This window comes from Stenella coeruleoalba (assembly GCF_951394435.1).
Source record: "Stenella coeruleoalba genome assembly, chromosome: 4".
NCBI classification, from domain to species: domain Eukaryota; kingdom Metazoa; phylum Chordata; class Mammalia; order Artiodactyla; family Delphinidae; genus Stenella; species Stenella coeruleoalba.
In genome coordinates, this window is record NC_137149.1 from 130,069,458 (window position 1) to 130,097,227 (window position 27,770).

The window sequence follows — 27,770 nt, forward strand, 5'->3', positions numbered from 1 at the left end:
CCCATGTCAGCCTGTTTCAGCCCCTCCCCATATGTCACCTCTTGGTCACTCTTCCAGCCGGGCACCAGCCCCTGCTTCCCTGTCACTCTGTCCCCTCACCTGTTTTATTTTTCTTTAGAGCACCTACTGCTTCCTGAGACCACACACACACACACACACACACACACACACACACACACACACGTATCAGCCTATCATCTTCTCTCCCACATGAGTGCACGCAGTGGGTCCCCTGTCACCTGCTGCACCCGGTTCTGAGTGGATTCATGCCATTCTACCTGGTGCTTGCTGCCCGGGGCTCAGGAGCCCTGCAGGTAGCTGACAAAGGTCTGCGTCCCCCTTCACCGGAAGCTGCTCTGTTCCTCACTCCGAGGATGGCCTTGCTGCCTCTCTCCTGGGCACAATTCCCGCTGCCCCTGCAGCACCCCCCTTCCCCCACCCCCGTCCAGGCCCACTCTGGAAACTGTGTCTGTGTAAGCCCTGGCTCAGCCACCCTAGTCACCCCCCGAGGAGGGGGAGGAGGGCACTGTGGACCGAGTGATGTTCCAGGTGCACTTGACCTGCATCAACTCATGGAATCCTCACAGAAGCCCTGAGCAGGCGCCAGCATTACCCAGTGTACAGATAAGGAAACTGAGGCCCAGAGAGGTGAAGGCCGCAATGGAGGTAACACTAGTAGGCGGCCGGGCAGGGTTGAAGCCGAGTCAGGTTTCAGGTCCACACCTTTGTGCTGTGACGCCCCGGGGGCAGTCACACCTGGCTTCTGGTCCTGGCTCTGTCATTTCCTGCCTCTGTGACTTAGGAAGCCCAGTTCATCTTGGCATCCAGTCTTCTCATCGGTCACATGGGGATGGCAATGCCAGCCCTCATTTTCTGGGGCTGGGCCAGGGAGAGATCAGTGAGGCCGTGTCTGTCTGTCTGTACCTTTGAAGACCTTACAGTTTACTGGAACGGAGAGTCGTGCCCAAAACACCCCGCAGTGCACACCGAGAGCCCTGATAGCAGTGTGTGCAGCGTGCTGGGGGTGAGCAGGGGTGTGGCAGGCTGTACATCCAAAGGGCTGTTAACTCCAGATCTTGCAGGAGGAGTTGGGGTGAGCATTCTAGGCAGAGGGTGCAGAGAGAAGCAAAGCCATGCTATCTGACACTGTCTCTGGGAGTTTGTACGAGTTCCGCTAACACCAGCGGCTGTAACAGCCCCAGGGCAGAGTACACAGAAATGTATTTCTCACTCAAGGAAAGCTCCGGTATAGGCATCTTGGATGGCACACGGCTCTCCTGCAGGGACACAGGCTCTTTCCATCCCATGTGCCTCCATCCCTAAAGCCTGGATCCTCGCCTTCTGGCTGTGGAAAGGGAAGGGGGTGGAGAAGGCACAGCTGCCTCTTAACCGTTAAGCCTTGGCCCCCCAAGTGCCGGGCAGCAGTGTGCTCACACCCCATTGGTCAGAACAGTCATGTGGCCACACCCAGCTGGGAAATGTAGTCTCTGCCTGGGCAGCCACTTCCCCGTGACAAGGGGACACAAATGTTTGGTGGAAAATCTGGCTCTGCTACAGTACCTTCTCCTTGCATTTTAGAAATGAGGAAATTGGGGTGCAGAGGGGTTCAGCCATTCATTCAAAGTCACGCAGCAGGTTCAGAACCAATCCCAGGAGGCCAAGCAAAGGAGGCAGGCTTCCCTGCAGGGCTGGTGCCAATGGATGTGGCCATGTGGCACTGCTTACTTCTGACACGGGCAGGATGGACACCCATTGGCGCGCTCCAGGCCTCTCCTGGCCTCTCCTTTTGATCACGTGGCCCTGGACGTTTCCTGCCAGCACCCCTCCCCCATCACCTCTCCCCATGCGCTGACCGCCCCTCCTCCTCCGCAGGTGCCCGTGCTGAAGCCTATGGATCTGATGGTGGAGGTGAGCCCCCGGAGGGTCTTCGCCAATGGCCACACCTACCACATCAACTCCATCTCCGTCAACAGCGACTGCGAGACGTACATGTCCGCGGACGACCTGCGCATCAACCTCTGGCACCTGGCCATCACCGACCGGAGCTTCAGTATCCTTTCCTGCCGCGGCGCGGCCCCACCGTTGACGCCGCGGGCCGGGTGGCTCCCGGGTGGGACGTCCGTTGGCCTGCTGTAGGCCAGCTGGCTTGGGAGCTTCTGCTCTGTTCAGCCTCTTCAGCGGGGTGCCTCCTGGCTCACAGTGTGCGAATGAGGCCGAGGTTTGGAATCATGATGAGTTTATGAAAACTTTACAACTGTGGCCGCTGAGGGTTACATTTGACCCCTCGCCTCCTCCAGGGTGGCCATCATCCCGTCATCTGGGGGCCTCACTGGGGACCATGGAGGGGATGGAGTCCTGGGTCAGCCCTCCTGGGCAAGGGGTGGCCGACCACCCTGAGACAGTCGACTGAAGGCTTCTCTGGACCTTCCTCCCTGGGCCTGAGGCATCAGTGTTTGATGAACAACCTTGGGGTCCCGCCCAGGGCTTAGAGGGACAACTGGGGTGTCATAAGCCCAGCTGGATGGGGTCAAGGTAGGCAGCCCTGCTTGGTGGCCCCATGTGTCTGGGCAATAGGATTATAGGATTGACTCCGGCCCCCACTGACTGGTGAAGAAAGAACATGGGCCTGAAGAGGGGCCCAGGCTGAGTCTTGGCCCAATGAGGGCTACAGTGGACAGAGCAGGCAGGTTACTACCTACAGGTGTCACTACTCTACAGACAAATAACAACAACAACAATAATAATAATAATAGTAATAATGCCCAGTGAGGCTCTGTGCCTGATAAACACGTGTTAATGTGAACTCGATTCATCCTCACAGTAATTCTGGGAGGTAGGTTCTTTACGATGAGGAAACTGAGTCACAGAGAGCCCGGGCTAACTTGGTTAGAGCTCACAGCAGCCAGTGGAAAGCTGGGTTCAAACCCAGGCCCTCCAGCCCCAAGTCCTCATTTCCAGCCTTTCCACCCAACTGCCCTTTGTGAAGGATGCTGCCCAGATGTGGGGTGGAAGAAGGTGTGATGACCCCCCCCGCAAGAGATGTCTCTGACTGTCCACTTGGTGCTGGGTGCCGGGTGGCCCTGGACACCCAGAGCTGAGACCATATAGCTCCTGCCACGAGAAGCTCCCAACACAGGGGATCGTGCCTGCTGTGCTGTCCTCTCACGGGTCAGGATCGGGCTGTGTCCCTTGGAGCAGAAGCCAGAACTGGGGGGGAGGGAGTGGGGCAGAGAAGGGAGCAGTCGGGGGGGGGGGGCGCGGTTAGAGGAGAGAAGGAGTGACAAACGGCTTCCGGGGGACCGAGAGCCAGAAACTGTCCAGAGACCACAGGGCAGGGAGACCTCGGAGCTGGGAGGGCTGAGAGCAAGCATCTGATGTTCCCTGAGCCCAGCAAGAGGGTACGGGGCAAACACCTGGGCTTCGGAGGAGCCACTGGGAGTCTCTGGGAGTCTGCTTCTACCACGTTAAGCTCTGTGACCTTGGCGAGTCACTGCACCCCTCTTGAGCCTCGGTCTCCTCCCTAACCGTTCCCCCATAGGACGGCAGCGTTCGGCGAGCCCCTGTGAGACACCCAACACCAAACCGGTGCTTAAAGCGTGTCAGGAAACATTAGCATCTGTTTCCTTCCTCCCTCCTTAGTGCTCAGGGCCTGGAAGGCAGAAGTGGATTGGGATGGTCGGGAAGGTTCCAGGAGGAGCTGGGGCTGGAGCTGCTCTGAGGGGTGGGAACTCAGTCTGGCTGCATGGAGAGGGCCGGGCTGGGCTGGTCCTCTGCTGGACCCTCCATTCAGGCACAGACCCCAGCAGGTCCCACCCCTCCCTGGTGCTTAGACACCAGCTAGTCAGGGATCAGAACACTCCTCTCCAGCTGGCTCACGCAGAACAGACGTTTACTGACTTATGGACCCAAGAGAGCTGCAGGTACAGATGGATCCAGGGGCTCAGCGTCCTGGGATGGCTCGCTCTGCTTCTTGCTCCTGATCTCTGCTCTGGCTTCAGCCTCCACATGGTGGTGAGTTGACACCAGCAGTTCAGGCCCCACCCTCCCAGAGTAAAGTCCAGGAGAAAAGAGACCTGCTGTCTCTGAACTGTCCCACCAAGTCCCCAGGTGGCACCCCGTGGGCTCTGCCTGGACCTCAGAGGCACCCCTGAACCCATTTCTGTTGGGGGTGCAATGCTCTGGGTGGCCAGGACCCTCCCTGGTGCCGGAGGGGTCAGCTCCACCTCCGGCAGTGTCTGAATCTGGGAAGGGTGGTCTCCTTGGGAGAAGCGCTGCTCCAGGAGCTGGGGGCCCCTCGTGGTGGGCGGCACTGACAGACATCCACTGCCAGGTCTGAGGTGCTGACCTGCTTCCCAGCAGAATAACACGAGGAGTCACACAGGAGCTCCAGGTCTGCAAACGGGGCAGGCGTGGGGCTCAGCTTCCTGCACAGCACCCTACAGCTTAGAGAGCAGCTTGCCGTTCACAGTCTCGCTTGGTGCTCACAGTGACATGAAAGCCGCCCATCAGTGGCAATGTTATCGTCACCCAACTTTATGGATGAGGAGATGCAGGCTTGGGGAGACCGGGGCTTGGCCCAAAGTTCCCCCGCCGGGGACAGAGTCCCGTGGCCTGGCCCAGTGCTTCTTGCCTTGCCCTCGGGCTGCAGCCTTGGGACAGCGGCACCCACCCTCCTGGAGCCTGGGTTTCCTTATCCTAGGACTAGGGTGGGGACCGTAAGCCCTGACCAATTTATCTCCCTGGGCTATTATAAGGATTCAATGACACCGTGAATGCGGAGGCCCTTTAAAAATTGCAAAGCCCTGCAGCTGTGGAAGGGATTGTTTAATTTCGTTCGTTTAACCATCAATTTCTCTTCTGTCCCAGGCTCCATGCTGAGCCCCGGGGACACAGGGACAAATAAAAGAAACTCAGCTTCTTCCTCAAGGGCCTCATGCACTGCTGGGAGACCCAGCCCTGACCTGGGTGGTACCAGCCGTGCCATCCTTGCTATAACTCAGGTCTCCACACTGTGCCTGGGCTACCAGGAAGGACTGAGAAGGAGGCAGGGTTAGGATGCTCCCAGTGGCTTGAGGAGGCTACCGAAGGGCCCAGGGCGCGCAAGGGTGACGTGATGAGGCAGGAAGGTGGGGGGTGGCCAGGACAGCTGCAGCAGGCCTGGCTGATGGTGTCAGAGGGGGACTTACTCCTGGGGACCACGATCTCCAAACATTGATCATTTGCAACCCTCCTTTGCAAGTAAGTGTTACTACGTCTGTACACCGTGCGTTCTCTCATTTACTTTTCCAATCTTTTTCTAATTTGTATTAATTTTCTTTAAGTCAAGTAGCTTTAAGTTTGCCTAAATAAATGCATTTTGAAAGGGACTTTAATTTTACTACCATAAATGAAAGTGAAACATATCATATACCATAAATAGGAGGTAGCTATAGAGATAAATGCCGTGGAGAAAAAAAAAAAAGGGAATAAAATCCATCTTCAGCCCTGTCCAGTAGAACTTTCTGTGATGCTGGAGAAGTTCTCTATTTGCACTGTGTGGTATGGTAGCTTCCAGTCACGTGTGCCTTTGGAGTACCTAAAATGTGGCTAGGGTGACCGAGGAACAGAAATTTTTATTTTATGTAGTCTGAATGAATTCACATTTCGAGTTAAATAGCCACATGTGCAGATCCGTAAATGCCACGTGTTAGACCCCGAGGCTAGTTCTTTCTGTCGGACATGGGGGGGGGGATGAGGAGGTACTTCAGGTGTTAGAGATATGATCCTGCAAACAGAGAGCTTCTCCCTCGTTCAGCAAAAGAACTAGAAAGTATCAATAACTGAAAGCCTTGCTTGGTGTCTGAGTCTGTGTTCTGAAGACTGTCCAACTCCCTAACTGCTGTCAGGTAATAAGAAGCTATCGATGCACCGTAAGCAGGGGAGCAGTACTGGTCACCTTGCAGGGGGCCCCCTGGGGCTGTGGGTGTATGTTGTGGGTGGAATGGATTCCAGCAGACGAGTCTGGAAGCCAGGAGACCGAGTAGATCCAGGGAGACATGGAGACGGGTAGGGTGGAGCGTGGCCATGGGCAAGAAGCCGGGAGGTAGAGCGATAGTTAAAATATAGACTTCGTAGATATGGGGCTGTATCGTAACTGACTTTTGGACTAAGGTGGCCAGAGGACATTGGAACAGGTTAGTTGTTATTAAGAAAAGAGGACTAATCCATCCCAGGACTGCAGGCAGACCTGCCCAGTCATTACTGTCAGCTTCACCTCCTAACACAGATTGTGCCCTGTCCACACATTGGAGGGTACACCGTTCATCAGTATATTTAGTGAGCACCTACTGTGTGCCAGGCCCTGTGCCCAGTGCTTGAATTAAAGAGACAAAGATCCATGCCCTCCTGGAACGGACATATAATTTGATGTTGATAAACCGTTAGTATAATAAACAAAGTATCCAGTACATGAGCAGGCGATAAGTGCTGTGGGGAATGAGTGGGACCAGTGAGCACAGTCGTGTGAGGTTTTCTCCAGCCACGTTTTGCTGCATGGCTGCAGGGGCAGAGTAGGTGGAAAGGGAGCCAGGGTAGTGGGTTTGCAAAGTGAAGATGCAGACATGGAGCTGATGGCGTATGCAAGGGAGTGAAAATAATGGTTGACTCCAGAATCTGAGCCAGGTGAGGAGGTGACAGCTGGTGACCAGAGGGGAGCATCCGTGGATTGGGGGTCCCCGTGGGATGCCAGAGGGGCTTCTCTGGCTGCAGATCTCGTCACATAACTCTGTTAAACCTGTGTGTAGCCTTTAATTTTGTGAAAATGAATTGTGAGTTGATCAAAATATACAAATGTTTTGGCCCTTAGAGACAGGAGAGTGTGAGCATTACAGAATGCTGGAGACACCAGGGCCGGGCTCACAGCAGCCCTGGCTTGTAGAACCTAAGTACCAATTAGGCAGACAGAAGCAGCTGAGTGGAATCTCCAGGGTATGTGGTGGCTGTGGAAATGTCCCTTGATGAGATCAGTTCATCAGGGAATGATGTTGCACGAGGCGCTCCCCATGGCCTGCTGCGGCTTGGCGACCAGAGTGACAAGACACAGGGACCCAGAGCAGAGACACCTGGCACCGTCCCATGGCGTTCAGCCTCCCCTGGCAAGAAAGGTGTCGGGACTGTGGGTCGTAGGTGTGATGATGGGTCTGATAGCAGCCAAGTAATTAGAAAAGGCGTTTCATTTCCAACGTGGGAGGAGGCCAGAAAGGCAGCTGTGACTCCACGCTGAGCTGGGGAATTGCTCTGAATTTTGAAACACCTTTTAAGCAAGTACCTCCTGGGGGATTCTGGACCTAGGGGTTCACATTCCTTTAACTCTTGCTCTTCAATGTCTTGATTTGCCCTGGTGCTGCTGTTCAGTCCTCAAGGCCACTGGGAGTTTTCTGCTATGTAACCATCTCCTTGTGTCCAAATAGTAACACTTGCTACTTAGGCAGAATTGATTTTTAGCAAAGGTTTTTAAGAGAAGGGAAAACCTTTTTAATAAAGGAGAAAAAGTGTGCATTGTTTTCACCAGTAAGAATAGTGATGAAGCTGACTCAGAGGACCTTCCCTCTTCTAATTCTAGACTTGGCTGCTCTGAACAGAGGGAGAGGAGCCTGGTACTTCCTGAGCCTCTGCCGTGTGCCAGGCACATACACGGTGCAGCGCCTTTGTCTGTCACCGAGGCTTCCAGCCTCCTTCCTCTCTCTCACCCACAAAATGGAAAGAGGTGCCAAGCACTTTCCATTCTCCCCCGATGGCTCTGGAATCATGCCCTCCTCTCCGCTCGAACCAAGGCCCAGCTCAGGTCGTACCATTCCTGCCTGGACTGTTGCCTGAATCCCACCTTGCCCAGCCAGCTGGCCCTCTACAGAGCTTTGAGAGTGGCCCATCAGAGCCTCTGGTCTGACCACATCAGTCCCCTGTGTAGAGCTCTCGGTGGTCCCCAGCAGCATCTGGAGAATGTCCAGATCCCTCAACAGTGCCCAGCAGCTCTTGGTGACCAGCCTTTGCCCACCTCCCCAGAGTCCTGTGCGTCAGGCTTGCCCACACCTTCACGTCACTGGATTTCCCCTCGTGTTACAGGGGTGAGGGCAGTGCTCTGCCTCCTGCTGATGCTTCTCTGGAGGAGCCTTTCTCCCTCCTGTAGCCCGGCTGGCTCCCGTTTGCCCACATGCATCACTCACAGCCCCCTTTGCCTGGTCACCTCTGCTCTGTCCACTCTGCACCCCTCCCAGGCCGGTCCGAGTGCCTCTGGGCCCACACTCCCTGGTCACAGTGGGCTTTCATCATCTGTTAGTATGAATGCCTCCCCCATTTTCTGCTGAAACCCTTGGGATTAAGAGCCCAGGCTGAGCCCTTTCTGTGTCCCCACCCATAATGCAGGGCCTGGCACATCGTAGGTGCTTATGAATGGTTGTAAATGGTGACTTTGGAGGGAGGAAGTTCACAGTTTCCATCTGGTCTTAGGATATAGATGCCTCCTTGCAAACCTGGGCTCCAGGGTCGGGGGCTCCGAGACCCCAGACACTAAAGAGAAGCGCTCTGGGCTCCGGCAGAATTGGGCTCAGACTCATTGCTTTACCTCCTTTGTCATCGATTTCCATGACTGCAAAATGGGCCAAATTCCTTATCATGTGGATATTGTAAGGAGTAAAGGAATCATTCCCATAAAGGGGCCTGGCAGTTGGCCGGTATTATTTTCTCCCTTAGACGGTGGCCCCTCAAATACTTAAGGCTGTTTCTCATAAGTCCCTACATCTTCTCTGGTCACTGAAGCCCTTTTTCCCCAGTGCTATCTCCACATCTGTTGAAACAACCTCTCAGTCCTTTAATGCCAACATTTTGAGGCTCTTAGGCGGCACTGGGTGATTTTTCTTGAGTTTGAAGCATCTTAAAGGTAACAGATTGCACAGGAGGCCTCAGCTGACGGACCTCTGCTTTATTTTTAGCACCCAGAAACTTCTAAAGATGGTTCAGTTGATTTTTCTCCCCACTGAGCGATTTCTCATGGTGGAAGCTGGCATCACACCAAGACTTAGCCTGGAACAAATTCCTAATTCCCATTTATGGAGCAGGTGCTGAAGCTAGGCTGGATGTTGAAGCAGTTCCAAATCTCGGTCAGCACTCGGCCACCTGTGGACTGGGCTTATTTTCTGCACAGGGAGCTAAGGAGGGGACCGACCAAGGCCCCTCCATGTACCAGACTCTGTGCTGGCCAAAACCCTAGAGCCTGGAGTTCAACCCTGCCTTCAACGCTCACACAGCAACCCTGCCAGTCACTCAGGCCTTGTGAGCCTCACTTTTCTCCTCCATTCACAGGGGTGTTCCTCCTGTGCTGGGGGCTGTGAGAGCAGCACGGCCGGTGGGGGCTGATAGGCTATAAACACAGGACCCATACCAGCCCATGACCACCGTCAAGCACCTCACAGGCTGCCTCTTTTCATTCTCCCGCAGATAAGGCAAGTGGGGCGAGTCTGCTTAGAAATGCCCTGAGTCTGAATCTCCAAAGTCAGCTTTTCACCCAGAAAGCATGTTGTTAAACTGTTATCAGCACCACTGCTTTGGGGGCTCAGCAAGGCCAGGCAGTTGGTCGGGTTCCGCGGCGGCTGATGGCTCCTGTGCGCTGTCCGTGGTGCTGACCCCATCCGGAAACCAGAGCTGCATCCCACCATCACCCTCACCACTTCCCACACCACCTTCACCTCTTACTGAGCGCTTACTCTGTGCCAGACAGCACTCTGTGACCGTGCACATATTCACCTATGTAATCCGCCCGACATCACTGTGGAGTAGACAAGGTTAACAACCCCCTTTTACCGGGGAGTAAACTAAGCCACAGAAATGTTAAGTAATCTACCAAGAGTCACCCAGCTGGCAAGTGGGTGGGATTCAGACTTGGGGCATCTGGACGCAGAACCCATGCACGTCACTGTCACGCCACACTGCCCCCTCAGTCATGATGGTCACAGCCTCCAGGACAGCCACTGTTATTGCACATTGATCGCAGGCACTGAGCTGAACGCACCGCACTTACTACACTTAATCCTCACGGCAGCTCGCGTAGGTGGTACTGTCATTCTCTCCATTCTGAGAAGTGAGTGCACCTGCCCATGGCCCTCCTAGCCCTCAGTCACTCAGCTTGTCCGTCCAGTCCTGTCAATGCAATAACGTTTCTGGCTCTTGTTTTACATCCTAAGGGAAGCAGGTGCTTTTTGCACTGTTGCAGGACAGAGTGGGGATTGATGCGTAACATAAGTGGCCGGGCTTTGGCGGCTGTCTGATGTTTCTAACATTTCCTCTGGGTGGTGGGACAGGCAGCTCTGTGGTCCTTTCTGTCTCTTCCTGAAAGGCCTCTGAGGCACTTCTGTAACACACTCCTGATTCAACCCCCCTCGACCCCAGACCACAGCCCTGTCAGCTGCCCTGTGTCCCTCCGTCTTGGGGCTCCAGCAGCCTGACCCTCTGCCTGGATGACTCCTGCTCACCCTCTGGCCTCGGCTTGATGCCTTTGCCTCAGAGGACCCTTCCCTGACTCTCCAGGCCAGTCAAGGCCTTGTTATAGATCTCATCACACGCACCCTGTATGTCTCTCCTGGAGCATCCAGCATGGGGCTAATATCTGGTCCCACTGCTGGGCTAGGAGCCCTGAGAGGTTGGGACAGGGTCTGGTTTGCCCCTTCTCGGTGCCATGAGAAGGTAGCCACCTAGGTGTGTGTCCAAGCTCTGTCCCACCTTGGGTTTCCCCTCCCAACTCTGGGTTGGATACAAACCCAGGCATGTAATCCAGCATAAACCCTCACTGTCTTTCCAGAGTGTCCTTCCAGGCAACAAACATTATAGCTTTTGCACCCTGCCTGATTTCATATTTGTTTCAGAGGAAGAGAAATACTGATTCTGATTTAACTCACTTTAATTGCTGCTAAAAGTACCAGCCATGTGCTAGGACCTTTATCTCCTTGATGAAGGAGATGTCATCTCCTTAAATCTTCATTACAGCCCTGCAAAGCAGATGGTATCCACTCATTCTACAGATGAGAAAAGCAGGGCACAGAGAGACTGAGAAGTTTTCCAGAGGTCACACAGCTGTTATTCGGTGGGGCTAGACTGTCAAGCCCTGGTTTTTGTGACTCAGAAGTCATTTCTTGCCTGTCTAAGCGTTTGGGAATCACATAAGCTGGCTTTTGGAAGAGGTGTGCAGTCTGGCTCATCACACAGAGAAAACACTCCAGGGTTTCAGTGGGCTTGCGCAGTGAGCGGTTACTCAGAACAGCCCTTCTCCCACGGCCCAGCATGGTCCCAGCGACCTGGTTCTTCTGTTTGAGTGAGATTGCACCATCATAGTTAATAAGGTTCTGAGCAGGGAAGGGAAGGAGGCTGTTGTGGGGTGAATTTTGTCCCCCCAAAATCTGTATGTTGAAGCTCTGACCCCCAGCGCCTCAGGATATGACTATATTTGTAGGTGGGTCTTTAAAGAGGTGATTAAGGTAAAATGAGATCATTAGGGTGGGTCCTAATCCAGTATGACTGGTGTCCTTATAAGAAGAGGAGATCAGGACACAGACATATACAGAAGGATGACCACATGAGGACACACAGAGAAGATGGCCACCTGCAAGCCAGTGAGAGAAGCCTCGGAAGGAGCCAACCCTGCTGACACATTGATCTTGCACTTTCAGCCTCCACAACTGTGAGAGAGTCATTTCCTATTGTTTAAGCCACCCAACTGTGGCATTTCGCTATGGCGGCCTGAGCAAACTAAAACAGAGGCACAGGTAGCCAGGAACCTCCCGTAGGATCTGACTCGATGAGGCCAGATTGTTCACAGTTCATGTTTGTAGCCAGGTCATCTTTTGGAGAAAATTTGCTGAAAAAAAGCAGCTTTGCTGGCCACACCCCAGCGAGACTGCCTCCCTGTGCAGGAGGCCTACAGGCCCCTCCACACTAGCGTCCTTGGGGGGCCTGTGTAGGGCACCTCGGGCGGTGTGGCCTTTGGCAGAACCGCCTCCATCCTTACTCCGCAGCTGCCTGGTCGCCATGGTAACAGTCCCCCCCCCCCCCTCCTGAGCGTGTGCTCCTACCAGGACATCTGGCTAAACCACACTTTGCTCAGTTCAACCAGTGGAGCTCAAGGCCACGTCCTTCTCCTCATGGAGCCCTTGCCCACTCTCAACACCCAGCTTGCCCAGGATACAGCCAGTCCAGTGAGCCCTAGCAGCAGGGCCTTTGCGGGTGCTGACCCCGGGGGAGAACTCCACATTGTGTGGAGGTGCAGTCACTCCAGGATAGAGTGGGCAGTGGCAGGAACACCGGCTGGAAGTTCAGAAGCCAGAATTCCATCCTGGTTCTGCCTCCACCTCTGGCCCTGGGCCGGTCACCTCCCCACCCTCATCTCCCTCTCCTCCTTTGTGGGATTGGAGGGTGGGCGGTCCCTTCCGCAGGGACATCCAGGTGCCCGACCTGAAAGGGGCTGCCCTCACCAGCCCTCCAAGGGTTTGAGTGTGTTTCGGAGCTCAGTTACTTGCTGTGTCTTTACAAGCGTTTGTCGTGGCATAGCCGCTAAACCCCGTCACAGTAGGTGACACCTGTGTAATTCTCTGGCAGTTATGGAGTGCTTTACAGACCTATTTCTCGCTGGAGCCCCTCGGTGGAACGAACCAATGATGTTTATTCATTTCACGTGCCTGACTCATTTTATGGTCAGCGGAGATTTGCCCGGGAGATGGGTGATGGCCCTCGTACCGGTGCTCCTGGGATAGGTAAGGGAGACCAAGGCTCTGAGAAGTGCACCTCAGACCTCAAAGGAGTGAGGGCCACAGCAGCATAGCCACCTTCTCTCCAAAGTTTCAGGACCCTCCCAGTGGGATCCCACAGAGCGGCGTGGCTTGGAACTGATCGGCCATGGTGCCTGGGGCTGGTGTCACCCCACTGGCTTCAGGACACCAGGCGATGCTCTTGGCAGCAAGAGATGAAGGAGTTTCTATAAAAATCTCTGCAAACCTGATGACTCTGCAAAGGCTCACCTGGATTACATTCCTGTGTCCTTGGCAGTAAGAACCACAGACTTCCTTCTGGAATGGAACAGGACAAACCGGCTTCTGCGCTTTACTGACCCCCAGGCGTCTTGCACACTAGCAATAAAGGGGGGCTTCTGTTACAACAGCAAGATTGCAATCCCTCTTCTAAACCTGGGCTACTTCTACACCAGCGGGGAGAGGTGGGCGCATGAATCCACCAGTTTATAAAGCTTGATGGGAACACGGCCACACCCATTCATTTCCGTATTGTCTGTGGCTGTTTTTGCATCACAGAAGCGGAGTTCAGCAGCCTGGACGAGATGAGATCTTGTGGCCTGCTAAACCTAAAATATTTCCTCTGGCCGTTTACAGAAAATGTCTGCCAACCCCTGGTCTAGAGGGTGACATGTTTGCTCATTCACACTTGGCCACTGAAGGAAAAGGGGACTGGAGCCAGACAGCTGCCCGAACCAGAGCTATCTTCCCAGGCCCCCGGGTGCCCCAGGGAGGCGGCAGCCCCTCCTGCCCACTTGTCCACGCTCCTGTGGCTGTGTTTTTCCTCTCGTGTTGCTGGAGCCTCAGCTCACACTGGTCCAGAGAAGCTGAGAGACTGGCCCAAGGGAGGCGCCGCATGGATCTAAGGCAGATTTAAGCCACTTGCCTGCAGTGTTACGCCACATGCCTTCTTAGGAGCTCACTTCCAAAGCACCTACTCCTTGCCAGGCCCTGTCCTCAGCACATCACGTGCACCATCTTAATGAATCCTACCGCTACCCTAGGAGGTAAGGCGCACCATTGCCATTTTGAACTTGGGGTAACTGAGGCACAGAGAGGTTTAGAAACTTGCAAGCAGACAGAGCCCGGATTCAGCCCCAGGCTGTCAGGGGCCGGAGTCCTCGTCCCCACTCTGCTTTGCCTCCCAAGTCACAGCACACTGCATATTGCAGGTTCCGGAACTCAACTTAGTTCCAGTCCCAGGCTGGTCCCCCTCTGCCTGGCCCCGAGCAAGTGGCTTCTCTTTGCGGAGCCCTCATTTCCTCATCCACAGAAAGGGGGGGGGGCACCTCACTCACACGTGGAGAGGATTGAACAGACACAGATGTGAAGCCATCTGATCAGCCCGCAGGGCATCTCAGGTGGGCACAGTCTGGTATAAACTGGAGCTTGGGGTATAAACGATCTTGCCTGCACCCAGAGGAGTGAAACAGATGATAGGTCAGCCAGTATTTGCAGCCTGAACAGAAGGCCTTCTCTTGTGGGTGGGGAGTAGGGGAACCCAACCCCCATTTTAGGGAGTTCACTCTAGCTGAGACTGGGGGGCTAACCAGAGGCGGGGAGCCCCACTGAGGCTGAGGCAGCCTGGGCTGAGGGCCAGAGCAGAGGGACCTCCAGGTGGACGAGCACAGGCCACGGAGGCAGGTTGGATGTGATGGAGGGAGAGGGAGGGATCCAGAAGCTGCCCTGATTCCTGGCTCTGCGTTTCGGGGCTGGGGCTGCTAAAACAGGGAACTGCAGGGAAAGAAGAGGTCTGGAATGGAGGTAGAGGAAGCTGTCCATGATAACTAGCATTGCACCCATGTCTTTTCCCCAGCTTCCAGGAAGCAGACTGGGTGTCTGAGTTCCCAATGGATGCCGTAACTTTCCACAAACTGGGCAGCTTAAAACACCAGAAATCTATCGTCTCACAGTTCCAGAGGCCTGAAGTTTGCAGTTAAGGTGTTATCAGGGCTGTGTTCCTCTGAAGCCTCCTGGGGAGGATCCTTCCTTGCCTCTCCCAGCTCCTGCAGCCCAAGGCATCACCCCAGCCTCTGCGTCAGATGCCACATGGCCTTCTCCTCTGGGTGTCTCTGTTTCTCCTTCCGTGTCTCTTATAAAAACACTTGTCATCAGATTTAGGGCCCACCCAGGTAACCTAGGAAGACCCCATCTTGAGATCTCAACTTGATCATATCTACAAAGACCCTTTTTCCAAATACAGTCACATTCACAGTCTCTGGGGGTTAGGATGTGGACATGTATTTGGGTTAGGGGGGCAGGGGGGAGGCACCATTCAACACACGGCACTGGAGGAAAATACATCGCGCCCAGCCAAGGGGTGTGGACCGGAGCTAGTCTACCTTCTCCCTTCATCCTCCGAGCGTGACCTGCTCCCCTCTCCGCCTACCTGTGTCTGACAAACTTTCCTAGGGGGGAAAATCATTCTTAGCTGCCAAAGTGTGATTGAAAGTTAAGCAAAAGCCATCAGACACTTGGAGTACAACTAGATGGGAAAATAGAACATGAATAATTCATCCAGCTTTGCCGGGGGCGGGGGGCTTGTGAAGGAGTCTAACTGTGCTCCTTCCCAAGAGAGGTCAGTCCTGCCATGAAAAAAGCCCTGGCTACACGTGGCATTCACGCAGCTGCTTCTGAAGTGGGCATGGGGGAAGCCACCTGTGGGTTAATCCTCGAAATGAAAGGGCGTTCCAGGGTCATACTCAACCCCTGATTTTGCAGATAGGGGAAACTGAGACTTACAGATGGAAGTGATTTCTGCATGTGGAACTGAACATTCCAGAGAGAGGTAAAACCAGACCCTGGCCCAAGGCCCCCAGCTTCCAACCCAGCACTGGTCCTGCCAAAGTCCAGGCCACTGTGTATGGTCAAGTGTCTCAAAGTCCACAGGCATGTGGCCACTCAGGTGGGAGTCTCGGAGGAGTGTTTGTGGTGTCTGTTTGGGACGTAATTACCGTGCTCTGGAGGCTTCTCCGCACCTACTTCGCTGGTCAGGAGTCCGTCTCCAGGCCCCTGCTCTGTGATGTGGCCATGGGGATTCAGTAGGGACAGCCCCTCTCGATAATTTGGCTCTCACACACCCGATGGCCAGTGAGGAGCTGGGCACCCACAGGGAGATCCTCGTCCTGTGACGAGCGGAGCCAGAGGTCTTGGAGAAGCCGTCCCGGGACTGGGTGATGGTGGACCCGGTTGGATGGCAACGCCCTGAAGGATGCTGTGCTGTCCTGGAGGTGCTGGGTCAGGCTGTGGGCCCTGGGATTCAGAGGCACACATTGGCCATGACTGTGCTTTTGTTTTCCTCCCCCAGCATCAGGTGGAAAGGAAGCTCTGTGCTTCACATCATCTTTCCCCAGCACCCACTGTATCCAGTCCTTTGTTTGAAACAGCAAGAGAGATTCCCCGAGTGATGCGTAGGCTGTAAGAGCCGTGGTCCACGGCTGTTGATGGGACCCAGGCATTGGAGACTCTGTCTCCTCAGCCCATGCACAGGGTCCCCGGTCCACGTGGGTTCCCCCCTTGGCCGACTCGGTGTACCCCTGGTTCAGGCATGTTAGCTGTAGAGCCTGCAGACATGACTGAACCCCGCAGATTAGCCATCATGGCCTCGTTCAGAGTTCTAGCAAGTGTTTGCAGAAGGCAGGCCAAAGCTGAACATGGTTGTTGTGAGGCGGTCAGGGGCGGTTGGAGTGCCGGGGGTCACGGGAAACAGGCAGCAGGAAGCATGTGCACTGTAATCAGGCAACACCCATTTGCTTGGCTTTGGCCCCTATGTGAGCCTGGAACCAGCATCTGGGGGCCTGAGAGAGGAGCCTTCACGCCACCACACTGCCCTCTCTCTGGCCACTGGCGTCCACAGCCTCCCAGGTTAGAAAGATGGTTCATAAACCCCAGTTTCGGTCTCCACGAGCCAGAGTTCAGACATCATCCTCTGATCCCTTCTCTGTTGGGCTGGATTCCAGAACATCTTGAGGCCGGGAAGGAAAGAGTTTGGACACTGACGCAGTCAAGAGGGTTAGGTGACCCTGAAGTAACAATCAGAAAGTCTCAGAGGTGACAAGAGCCTGCTGATGGGCCCTGCGGCTCACGGCACAGCACGTGCTGGCTCTCAGACCTTCAGCCTGGAAGTGACACGCAGCACTTGTCACTTCTGCCCTCCATTCATGGGCAAAAGCAACAAGTCACAACGGCCCGAGCCCCCTCAGGCCGGGTGACGGGTCTCCCTGGGATGCTGAGGGAACCACCTACAAGGCGAGGCATCTTCACTCCCTGCGGAGGGTATAACCCTGGGAAACACGGTAAAAACCCACGTCCCCTGACAAGCGACACAACCGGGACTCAAACCTGACCTGCGTGCCCTAAGGCCCGGCACTTCTGTTTCTCCCAGGCCCTCTTTGGCTTTTGTGTCCCAAGTCCTGTGGGAGAACCTCAGTCCCCGTTTGCAGAACATCTGACAGGTGCTGTAGTCACGCGCATTTCTTAAACGACGGCACTTTTTCTCCAGACACCATTTGAAGTTCAGTAGGAAACTGAAGCCGTTCTCAGCAGGCAGAGCCCATGGGATGTCACCAGCGGGGGCTCAGGCTGAGAAGGATGGGGCTACAGGTTGATGTTGATGGAATTCACATTCCAGAAGTCTTGGCTCTTTTTCTCTCTCAACCTTTAGTCTCACTTTTTCATGATTTAATCTCTGCTTCTTATCGTACCAGAAAACCACAGTTTCCTGGGAAACCAATTCAGGCACTGACGACATAGCTCCTTTTTTTCCCTCTCTTTCTATTTTGATGTGATTCTAAGTTTCTGGTTAATGGTGTGCTTCTAGCAAGCAAGATTTGAGCATCTGCACAGAGAGCCTCCTCTGATTGCACAGATTCAACCATCTTTTCTGATGTTTTATAAATTTTACTGTTTATAGAAGTCAGAAAATGCCTCTTTCTTACTGAGAGAGGAAGCAGCCTGGGGCAGGTGGAGGAGGGGTGCTGACAGCAGATGAATGTCAGAGTTTCAATCAGTATTTTCCAGATAATAAAAAATAGGGCTTCCCTGGTGGTGCAGTGGTTGAGAGTCCGCCTGCCGATGCAGGGGACACAGGTTCGTGCCCCAGTCCAGGAGGATCCCACATGCCGCGGAGCGGCTGGGCCCGTGAGCCATGGCCGCTGAGCCTGCGCATCTGGAGCCTGTGCTCCGCAACGGGAGAGGCCACAACAGTGAGAGGCCCGCGTACCACAAAAAATAATAATAATAATAATAGCAACTGACATTCGTTGAGCTCTGCGATGTGTTAGGCAGTTGCCAAGGGCTTTGCCTCTTTTCATCTTCACAGCAAACCTATGAGGATAGAACTGTTAGCCCATTTTACAGATGAGGAAACTGAGGCATGGGGAGCTGGTTGGATGGTGGGGGGACTCACCCAGGATCACACAGCCAGGAGGTGGCAGGGCTGGCATTCTCTGAATCCAGAGCTCACATGAAAAGAAGAGGGAGGAGGGGGCATTTCCATAAGAGGGAACAGGCTGTGCAGAGCCCCCATGGGGCTGGGGAGACCAGAGACCGAAGGTGTCGCTGTTCGAGAGGAAAGTGCCTTTAGGGCAGAGCGACTAGTAGGATCTGAAGCCAGAAAGGTAGAGAGAGGCCAGGGCATGCCAGGCCTTGGATGCTACAGCAAGGGGTTATGATTTGCTGTTGTAGGCAACAGCGAATGGACAGGAATCCAGCCTCACCACTTACTGCTGAGTCACCCTGGACAAGTTGTTTACCCTCTCTGGGCTCCAGCATTTCAGTCAGAGATACTTCCTTTCCAAGCAACAAAATTCTTGACGCTAAACAGAAAATGGACTTAGTGGGTCCTATATTTAACCGTCCAGGGGTTACCGTTTTCGGGTGAATCCTCGCCCAGGATTCTAAAGGTACTGACAGATCTTTCTCTCCATCCACTCTGTCTTCGGGGCGGTCTGCCCCAGCCCCAGGCTCCGGGTTTCCCCTTGTCATGGCAGCAGATACAGTCCCTTCCTCTCCACACCACCCAGCCCGCAGAGATGACAGAGCTGCATCCCAGCGTTCCCAGTATTCCAAGTCTGGAGCCCCTCCCCTGGCACATCTGACACCAGATGCTTATCCCTCGTGGTGACTGTGAGTGGGAATGGAAGGCACGGATTAGAGCTGAAAACCCAGAAAAGCAGAGAACCTTTTCCCCAAAGCAGAGTCTTGATGCTGTGGGCGGAAGGGAGTGGGTGCGGGTGGGGGTTGGGGGGAGGCGGGAGGGGAGAAGGGGGAGGGCGGGGCGGGGGCGGAGGGGAGCCAACCGATACCTGTCCACTCAGCTCAGACACGATTCACAGAGTGACAGGGAGAACTGCAGTTGTTCACCTAGTGTGTCCACAGCCCAGCATGTAGTAGGCACTCAACAAACGCTCCTGGCCTCCTGCTTGGCAACTGAAAGAGGAGGGGCAGAGGGGAGAAGCCTCAAGGGTTGCCCTGCGTGGGGCCGGGCGGCGGATGGGCACTGGCTGTTGAGAAAGGGCACAGGTCAGGGAGGAGGCGGCAGTCCCGCCTTATGGGAACAGTGGGCAGGCATCCAGAAGGGACAGCCAGCAGTTGTTTGACGACAGTCAGGTCTGCAGCTTGGGGACTGCGTGGCGGGGTGTTTGTCCAGGAGTCTCAGGAACGGAGCCAGCTCAGATGCGGGGTAGGTGGGTGTGCCGACGAGAGGCGTCGGGAAACCCGAGGGTCTCCGAGCTGGCAAAGGCAGAGCCGCGAGGGCTCCCTTCCTTCAGCGCCCCTTCCTTGACTCGGCCACCCAGACATCGTGGACATCAAGCCGGCCAACATGGAGGACCTGACGGAGGTGATCACCGCGTCCGAGTTCCACCCGCACCACTGTAACCTCTTCGTCTACAGCAGCAGCAAGGGCTCCCTGCGCCTCTGCGACATGCGTGCGGCCGCCCTGTGCGACAAGCACTCCAAACGTAAGTGCGCATGCCCAGCGGGGCACGTCTGGGTCTGCACTTGTTGGAGCTGCAGTCCCCCGTCCACGAGCCCCAGGGCTCCTCCAGCAGAGCCCTGGGAACAGCCCCTCTCTGTGCGCCGAGGCTTCTCCTGAGGGCTGAGGTGTCAGCACTCAGGGTGGCGAGGGCAGATCTCCCTCTCTGGGTGGAGCGAGGGCCAGCAGGGCACACACATCCATCCAGGCAGGCTGTCTGTACCTGCCATGCTCCAGGCACTATTCTTGACACCGGGGTGCAGCAGGAACCAATGGACAGACAATAAACTCCTAACTAGGTGATGTGATGTCCAGAGTGGTGAGTGGTGTAAACAGCCGCCAGAAAAGCAGAGTACAGGGAGGGTCACGTCAGTGCCACTGACTGAGGAGGTTACAGTGGAACAGCCTCTCTGAGGTGCTGAAGAAGTGCGCCATGCAGATCTCTGGGGGAAGAATCTTCTAGAAGGGGGACACTGCAGGGGGCAAGGCTCCAAGATGGGAAGGCACCAGTGTGGCCAGATGATGATGTCTGTATAATGGAATATTTAAAATACTGACATTTAAAATACTGACTTAGGAGGTTTTTAATGACATGAGGGAATGACGTTTAAAGATTCCATGGGGGAGAAAAGCAAGGCAATGGCTACTTCACTGAAAGAATGGAAACAGAAAAGCATGGGAAGAAATACTTCCAGAAATCGTCCCTGAGTGTGTGTGCAGGAAGGATGGAATTTAGGGAGAATAGAGATGGTTTTGTGTCCGCCCACGCTGCTTAAATGACGTTCTTCGTGGGCTGGATGTGAGAGTCAGAGCCCCTCTCGGCTTCTGTAACTGTGTTAGCTGGTTCCCTGGGGTCTGAACAAGCAGCCACCCCCCAGGGCGGCCACCACTCATACACTTCCCCAGCCCAGGCACACAAGCATAGATTCCAGGCACGTCCTCGTCATACGCCCGGTGGTGTGGAGCTGCATGTGAATCAGCCCACAAAGTCAAGTGCAAGAGCTGTAACTTTATTTTGATGACTCAACTCCATTGAATTTCTCGTCCGCTCTCCTGGGGCTGTGATAAGCATTAATTAACTATCGGGCCATGGAGGAGTCTGCCTCTCGAGAAGTTCCAGAAGGCTTTGGCACGGCCAAGGTATGAAGGGAGGGACATCGCGCCTTTTGACTACCAGGGGCTTTTTCAGTGGCTGGTGACACTGAGGGCAGGAAATTTTTGCATAAATGCAAAAATTATGCTTTTGGCATAAATGTTCCTAGATGAAGTTAGCCTTTAATTTTCTTTGCCTACACTCTTTGCCCAGTTTTATTAAGAAGATTGTTCTCTTGTAAAATGAGCTGGCTGATTTCTCTTTTTTCCCTAGAATATTTAGTAGAATATATCAGCTCCTTGAAGTCTTAGTAAAACTCAAGTGTAAATCTTTTTTGATTATCGGTTTATATAGGTTTTCTATGAGAGTTAATTTTCATCAAAAATGTATTTTAAATTTTTCTAGAATTTTCTTTTCATTCTCAAACTCAATACTTTGCACTTTCTCATTAATGCCAGTGACAGGATTGTTCATCAGTCTTTGTACAATACATTGCAGCTTCTGTTTTCCTTCCCTCATTTAATTTGCCATAAGTTGTGAGTAGAGGAGATATCTGCCCTGCTGTCTGCTTTCTCCAGATCACGTTTGTTCTTAGCCCTCGTCTGGCAAGCAGACGATTGCCAATTAGGTAGTTATTTTTAATCAGAACAAATGGTTGTTATTGGAGCCAGGTCTCATTATAAGGAGACTTGGAGGTTAGGACCCATTCTTTGCAACTCACTTCTATATATTTACTTAGTTACTACTCAGAACTCAGGGGATGGCTGATAGAGACACCCCCAGAGATGAATGGTCACAGCATCATTTTCTCAACAGATAAGACTGTGATTTTCTGTTCTCTGAAGGAAGGGCATCCCGGATCACAAGTGGATCACGTGTTGACTTCTGCCGTTGGGCAGATGAGGAAACCGAGGTCAGAGAAATGCAGTGGCTTCCCCAGGCTCCTCCCCGTCAAGGGCAGAGCCAGGAAGCACGGGCTGCTGCTACCCAGCCCACAGCTTGCTGTCTTTCTCCAAAGCAGTAGAAATCTGGGTCTTTTGTCTGCTAGTCATTATGACAGGGTAACCATGGAAACGACTGTGCTTGAATCCTCAAAATAGACAGTTATTTCTGCTTTTCACAGCACAGAGTCTGCCAAAAGGAAGGGCTGTGCCGAAGCGCGAAGATTCCCTAGAATAGGTGGTAATGACAATTGCTCCCCCTGGTGGAACCCCTACTCTGTGACAGCCCGATGCTGGTTGAAGCAGGAACCGCAGTTAACATTGGTCAAGGGCTTGCTACACACCAGGTGCTGCTCAAAGTTTACATCTCATTAAGTTCTGAGAGCTACCCTATGATGGAGGTACTCGATTATTCATTTTATAGATGAGGAAACCGAGTGTATTGGTTTCTTCTGGCTGCTGTAACAAACAGTGGCTGAAAACAACACAGATATATTCTTTTACAGTTCTAGAGCACAGAGGTCTAAAATTTAGGTGTCACCAGGCCTGCATTCCTTCTGGAGGCTTCGGGGGAGAATCCATTTCCTTGTCTTTTCCAGCTTCTAGAGGTCACCCACGATCCTTTTCCATCTTCAAAATGCATCACTCCAACCCCTGCTTCCATCATGCCATCTCTTCTTCTGCTTTTGACCTTCCTCCTTCTCTCTTATGATTACAGAGGGCCCACCTGGAGAATCCAGGATAATCTCTGCAGCTCGAGACCCTTAACTTAACATCTGCAAAGTCTTGTCATGTGAGGTAGCATGTACAGGTTCCAGGGATGAGGATGTGGCCGTCTTTGGGGGCCATTATCGTTTATCACACAGAGGCACAGAGAGGTTAAGACATTTCCCTAAGGTCACACAGCTAGGTGGAACCAGGATAGAGGCTCCAGTAGTCTCATGCCTATCAGCCTGTGTTCTTTCTCACTTAATCTTCACAGAAGCCTTGAGAACAAAGAACTCTTATGGAAACTGTGGATGAACCAGTTTCATTTAAAGGGTCTGGGTGGGGTAGACTCCCAGGACTCATCCCTGGTAATGGATCTGGGATAGAAAGACCAGACCTAGCCCCCCTCTGTTGGAGAGGCTCCAGATATCTGGGGGCAGAGCCAGGGTAAAGCCCCCAACAGAGGGCACAGCCAGGGCCTTGTAGCTGGATCCTGAGGCCCGTGTGGCAGGAGCAGAGTCGGGGGAGGTGGGGGTGAGGTTAGAGGCGCATGGAGAGAGGAGGCTCCACGTGTGGAGAGGAGAGGGTCCACATGCAGAGGACTTTACAGACCATGGCGGGGGCTCTGGGTTTACTCTGAAAGGACAGGAGCCACAGGGGGCTTTGCCTGGCTGTGTTTTAATAGGAGGCCCCTGGCTGCTGAGAGGAGGGCGGAAGTGGGGGCCAGCTGGGAGATTAGCCCAGTAACCCAGATGAAGGATGCTGACGCCCCGAGCGGCCTGGGTGCGGTGAGTGGAGGGGGTCGGGTCGTGCATCCGCACGGAAGGTCAGCTTTGCCCACGGACTGAATGGAGAATGGAGAGTGAGAGAGGGTGAGGGGTGGCCGCAGGCTTTGTGCAGAGAGAGGGCGCCTGGCTTTATGGAGCAAGCAGACTGGTAAGTAAATGGGAGCGTGACAGCGGGCAAGTCTCTGAAGGCTGTGTGGCTGCTCTGATGTGGTCAGCTTTAAATTAAGGTGGTCGGAGGAGGCATCTCTGCACCTTGAAGAATGAAAGAGTGAGCCTGGGACGAGAGGCGGCAGAGGGAAGGGGGTGAGGGGCGTGCCGCGAGAGGGGCTTGGCTGCAGTGGGGTGAAGGGACAGCGGGGGACCACAGTTGGGGTGGACGTTATTTTGTCCAACGGGGTCCATCACACGGTGCTGAGCAGGGGACAGTTATAAGCAGAGAGTTCATTGTGCCCACCGCCTTAGAGTGACTGCCTGTCCTGGCCCGGCTGCACGGCCTCAGCCTTCCCGCTGGCAGGGTGGCAGGGGCGGGAAGGTGGCCTCGCAGGAGGCACCTCCTCCAACAGTGGCATCGTGCGGGAGCGACAGGTACCCTGTGATCCACAACCCCACTGCTTCTCCCTCTGCTGCAGGGACCACCTCCCTACCGCAGCTCCTCCTGGAGCCCAAGGTGGGAAGGTGGGACTAGGCTGGATACGTGTGCTCGTCATTCAAGTGGAGGTTCTCGTATGATATCAGAGCAGAGGAGGGACCCGTTGCCAGGGCAGCCAGGAGGAAGGACTGGGCAGGACCCGTCTGCTCCTTCAGGCCCGTCTCCTCCTGTGCTCTCCACCTCCGCAGACTGCAGCCCCACTTCCATATGTCCGTGTTTCTCTCCAGGGTTTCACTGCCCTGCGCCATTGTCCCAGAGCGTATGGCTCAAGCCAGGGCAGTTCTTCCATCAGCCCTGAACCTCCCTTCATCCCAGCCCCATCTGATCAATTCTGCCTGCTCAGTTTACCCCCCACTTCCCGACCCATGCCCAGAGAAGACCACCCACATGCTGACAATGAGGAGTGGCACATAGCTGGTGCCACTGAGAGGGACACGGAGCAAAAGCCACGGGCTCCCAGAGGCCACTTCTAGCAGATACAGGTTTCACTGCTGTGCCTAGATATATAAGTGGCATCGTACCAGGTGGGGAAAGAAATATGTCAGGAAAGGCACGGAGAAGAGGCCACATGGGCAGGCAGCACCAGAAGGTTCTGTCCACTCTGTGAGCAAGGCTGGGCTCTGAGCCTGGCTCCAGGCTGGGCAGGGATGCCGAGATGACTGATGACAAAGGCAGAACCCCCTGCCCCAAGAGCTCACAGCGCCATGAGGTGACCAGGCATCCTCACTGATGCCATACAAGAGGGCACCCCGGGGCTGTGAGGGCAGCAAGGGTGAGCATTTCATTTCTTTGGAGAACATCTGGACAAGCTGCACAGAGAACAGGATGTTTGAGTTGGGGTTCTGAAGGATGTACAAGAGTTGGTGAGAAAGACAGAGGCTAAAAATGGGAAAGGAAATTTCAGGGAGAGAAAACAATGTGAAAAATAACTATAAAAACAGTTAGGCAGTTTTATTGAACAGCTACTCAAGTCCGTCACTGGGCCAGGTGCTTCCAGGTGTTACCTCTGAAGGTCTAACCATGCTTGTCCTCCAGGTGAGGAAACTTGGGCTCAGAGAGGTTAAGGGGTTTGCCTGAGGTCACCCAGAGCTTGGCTCTGCCCTGCTGCCTGGTATATGGCCGGGCAAGGGTTAGGATAAGGCGAGCGAGATGCCTAAGTCACAACATTGAAGGAGGCGTTCATATAAGGCGACCCCAGAGTGACTTGTTCCGTGTGGTGCCCGAGGGGTCTTGCTTGCCTCACCCTGTTTGAGGCCCTGGGAATTTGGGTATGTGAAGCTGGAGCAGCAGGGCCGGTTGGGGCCCAGTTAGGAAGGAGCTTGGCCGCTACACGTGGGATCTTGAACCTTAATCCTGCGGGCACTGGGAACCATGGAGGGCTTTAAGCAGAAGAGGGACACATCAGAGTTGTGTCCAAGACTGGAGAGGAAGGCTGGCCCGCACCTCAGGCTTCACTTCTGTTTCCTTGGATCACGGGTGATTCAGAACCTCCCCAGGGTCCCTTCACTTCACTTAGGAGAGGGTGGCGGGAAGGGGGCTCCTCACCCTTCCCCCGTGTGTGACAGCAGAGACACCCAGAGAGGAGGATGCCATTGTCAGGGAACCAGCTAGGGCCACGAGAGCCTTAATTATGCAAAGTTATTTTTTTAAAAAAAAGATCGGACAGAGATTTCTGCTGTTTCGGAGCCCTCCAACTACAAAATAATTAGGGCAGGCGAGAGAGGTGGGATAGAGCCCACCACGAGTGACAGGGGCTCTGGGATGCAATTCTTTGAACTCTTGGCAGCAATAATTACTGTGAGATGTCCTTAGTGATTCCGTCAATTAGAAGGGAGACCCTCTTATCTCTTATTAATGGCCTGGGGACGTGCAGGTTGTGTCTGGGGGGAGGGGGAGGGATTGATACGGAAGATTCTGCAGTCTTTTGACAAAAAATACTTGTATCGAAAATTTCATAGAAATATTTGACAAGAAAACGAAGAACTTCTAGGTGTAACTTTTTTCAGGCTTGTCAATATCCTTCCCGCGAATCTTTTTCAGTTCTGGTGCTTTTGTGCTTAAAGAAACCATCAGAAGTGCCCAAGTACAGCCAGAACTGAGACTGCAGTGGGCCGTTTGGTGCTTCTGTTTTCAGAAGGTCATCTGAAAACAGGTCATCCTCTCAGCCCTTGACCTTTGTGGTTTCCTGCTCCTTAAAGCTAGCAGAAGACGCAGCCCCTGGCTCTGTGACATGCAGTGCAGATGCTCCTCTGTGATTTTGGTCCCCATCTGCCTACCGAAACCCCACAAAGCGTGCCAGGAGCCCTGCAGGGTGCAGGGCGGAGGGAGCTGGACCAGCCCTAGTGGTTTGGGTGGAGGCTGGAGGAATCCACTGAGGCAGGTGAGGGGTACAAAGTCGGGGTGCAAGAGACAGACCCCGCTTTATGCTTTTATATCTTACCTTCTGTCTGACGCCTAGCAGCAGAGATGCTAATCCAGTCGAGAGAGAGTTCCTGCCACGTACCAGGGGAAGTGCTGGGGGCTACCCAGATCCCTGAAGAGAGTTTGAGGTGCATCTTCTTTCAAACCTTCTGCCCCGTTTCTCCCAAGTAGTAGGTCTCTACCCCTGTTCATTTAAAGACAATGCAGAATCTCAGTGCTTTAGTTTAAGTAAGAAATCAAGGATTGCATTTGTCCTTATTCCGGGCATCTGAGAGAAGAGGGAAATGGCATTGATTTACATTTTTTGGCTTAACAAAGAAAACTTACGAATGTTTATACCTGCAAAAATAAAGGTGTCAGTGTACCAGGGCACAAAACATGATTATGTGAGATGACCAATCAGAATGCAGAGGTTTTAGAGGCGAAAGGTGACCCACAAGGAGGTCTCCTCCCCACTGCAGGGAGGGGAATCCTGGAGAAAACCAAATCTTGCCATGCCCTTCCTCTCTCCGAGCCCTTCTGTGGCTCCCTATTGCCTGCAGGATGACGCCCTTCCCATGGCTTACAGCCCCTCGCTCTCGCCTTTCTTAGCCTACGTGGCCTTCAGCTCATCCCTGTCTCAGGGCCTTTGCACATGCTATGACTTCTGCCTGGAGTTCTACTCCCTGGTATCTCACTTCATTCACGTCTCTGCTCAGATGTGCTCTCCCATAGAGGCCCTGTCTATCCAAATCACCAGCCCCCATGTCTCTCTGTCTCCTCACTTACTTTATCTTTCTTCCACCATGGCCCAATGGTATTGCATGTCACTGAGTTTTACTGTCTGACTCTGGGAGGAGATTGTGGGCTCCAGGAGAATGGGGGTGTTGCTCACTGAAGCATTCCAGGGCCTCAAACAGTGCCTGGCTATGGTGGACGCTCAGTATGGACTGGTTAACTGAGAGGATGAGTGAATGCATGTAGGCATGACCCCATGAGAGCATCCGATCGGCATGAAATGTTTCCAGCCACCCTGAAGAGGGGAGCTGGGCAGGAGTTGTATCTCTGGGAAAGGCAGGAGCAGTGTCTACCTTGGACAAGAAGAAGAACGGGTTTCCAGATTGGGGGTAAGGGGCTGGGACAGACCTGGGAAGTGGGATATGGGACTTTCCCACATAAGAGGGGCCAGCAGGAAGGGCACTCCTGTGAGCCTCTGGGGACATGTGATCAGCTCTCTGCTTCCCTGTTTTAAGCCTGGAGCCTCGAGACAAGCAGGCAGGGCAGCCACTCAGCCGGTGCCCATGGGGACAGCTGGACAGGTTATCAGATGTTTAAAAGTCCTTCCAGACTGGCTGTAGATGGCTGCCAACCCACCACCCATCCTCTTCCCTGACCCCCAGGCCCATCCA

General features: G+C 53.9%; 1 protein-coding gene across 1 annotated transcript in view; it reads left to right on the plus strand.

The window, feature by feature from the left end:
- Nucleotides 1-27,770, plus strand: part of PPP2R2C (protein phosphatase 2 regulatory subunit Bgamma) — a 138,964-nt gene that overhangs the window by 93,486 nt on the left and 17,708 nt on the right. The window contains exons 5-6 of the mRNA XM_079921142.1: nucleotides 1,873-2,050; nucleotides 19,604-19,768. Of these exons, the coding sequence (XP_079777268.1) occupies nucleotides 1,873-2,050; nucleotides 19,604-19,768 (343 nt within the window). The remainder of the gene's footprint in view (nucleotides 1-1,872; nucleotides 2,051-19,603; nucleotides 19,769-27,770) is intronic.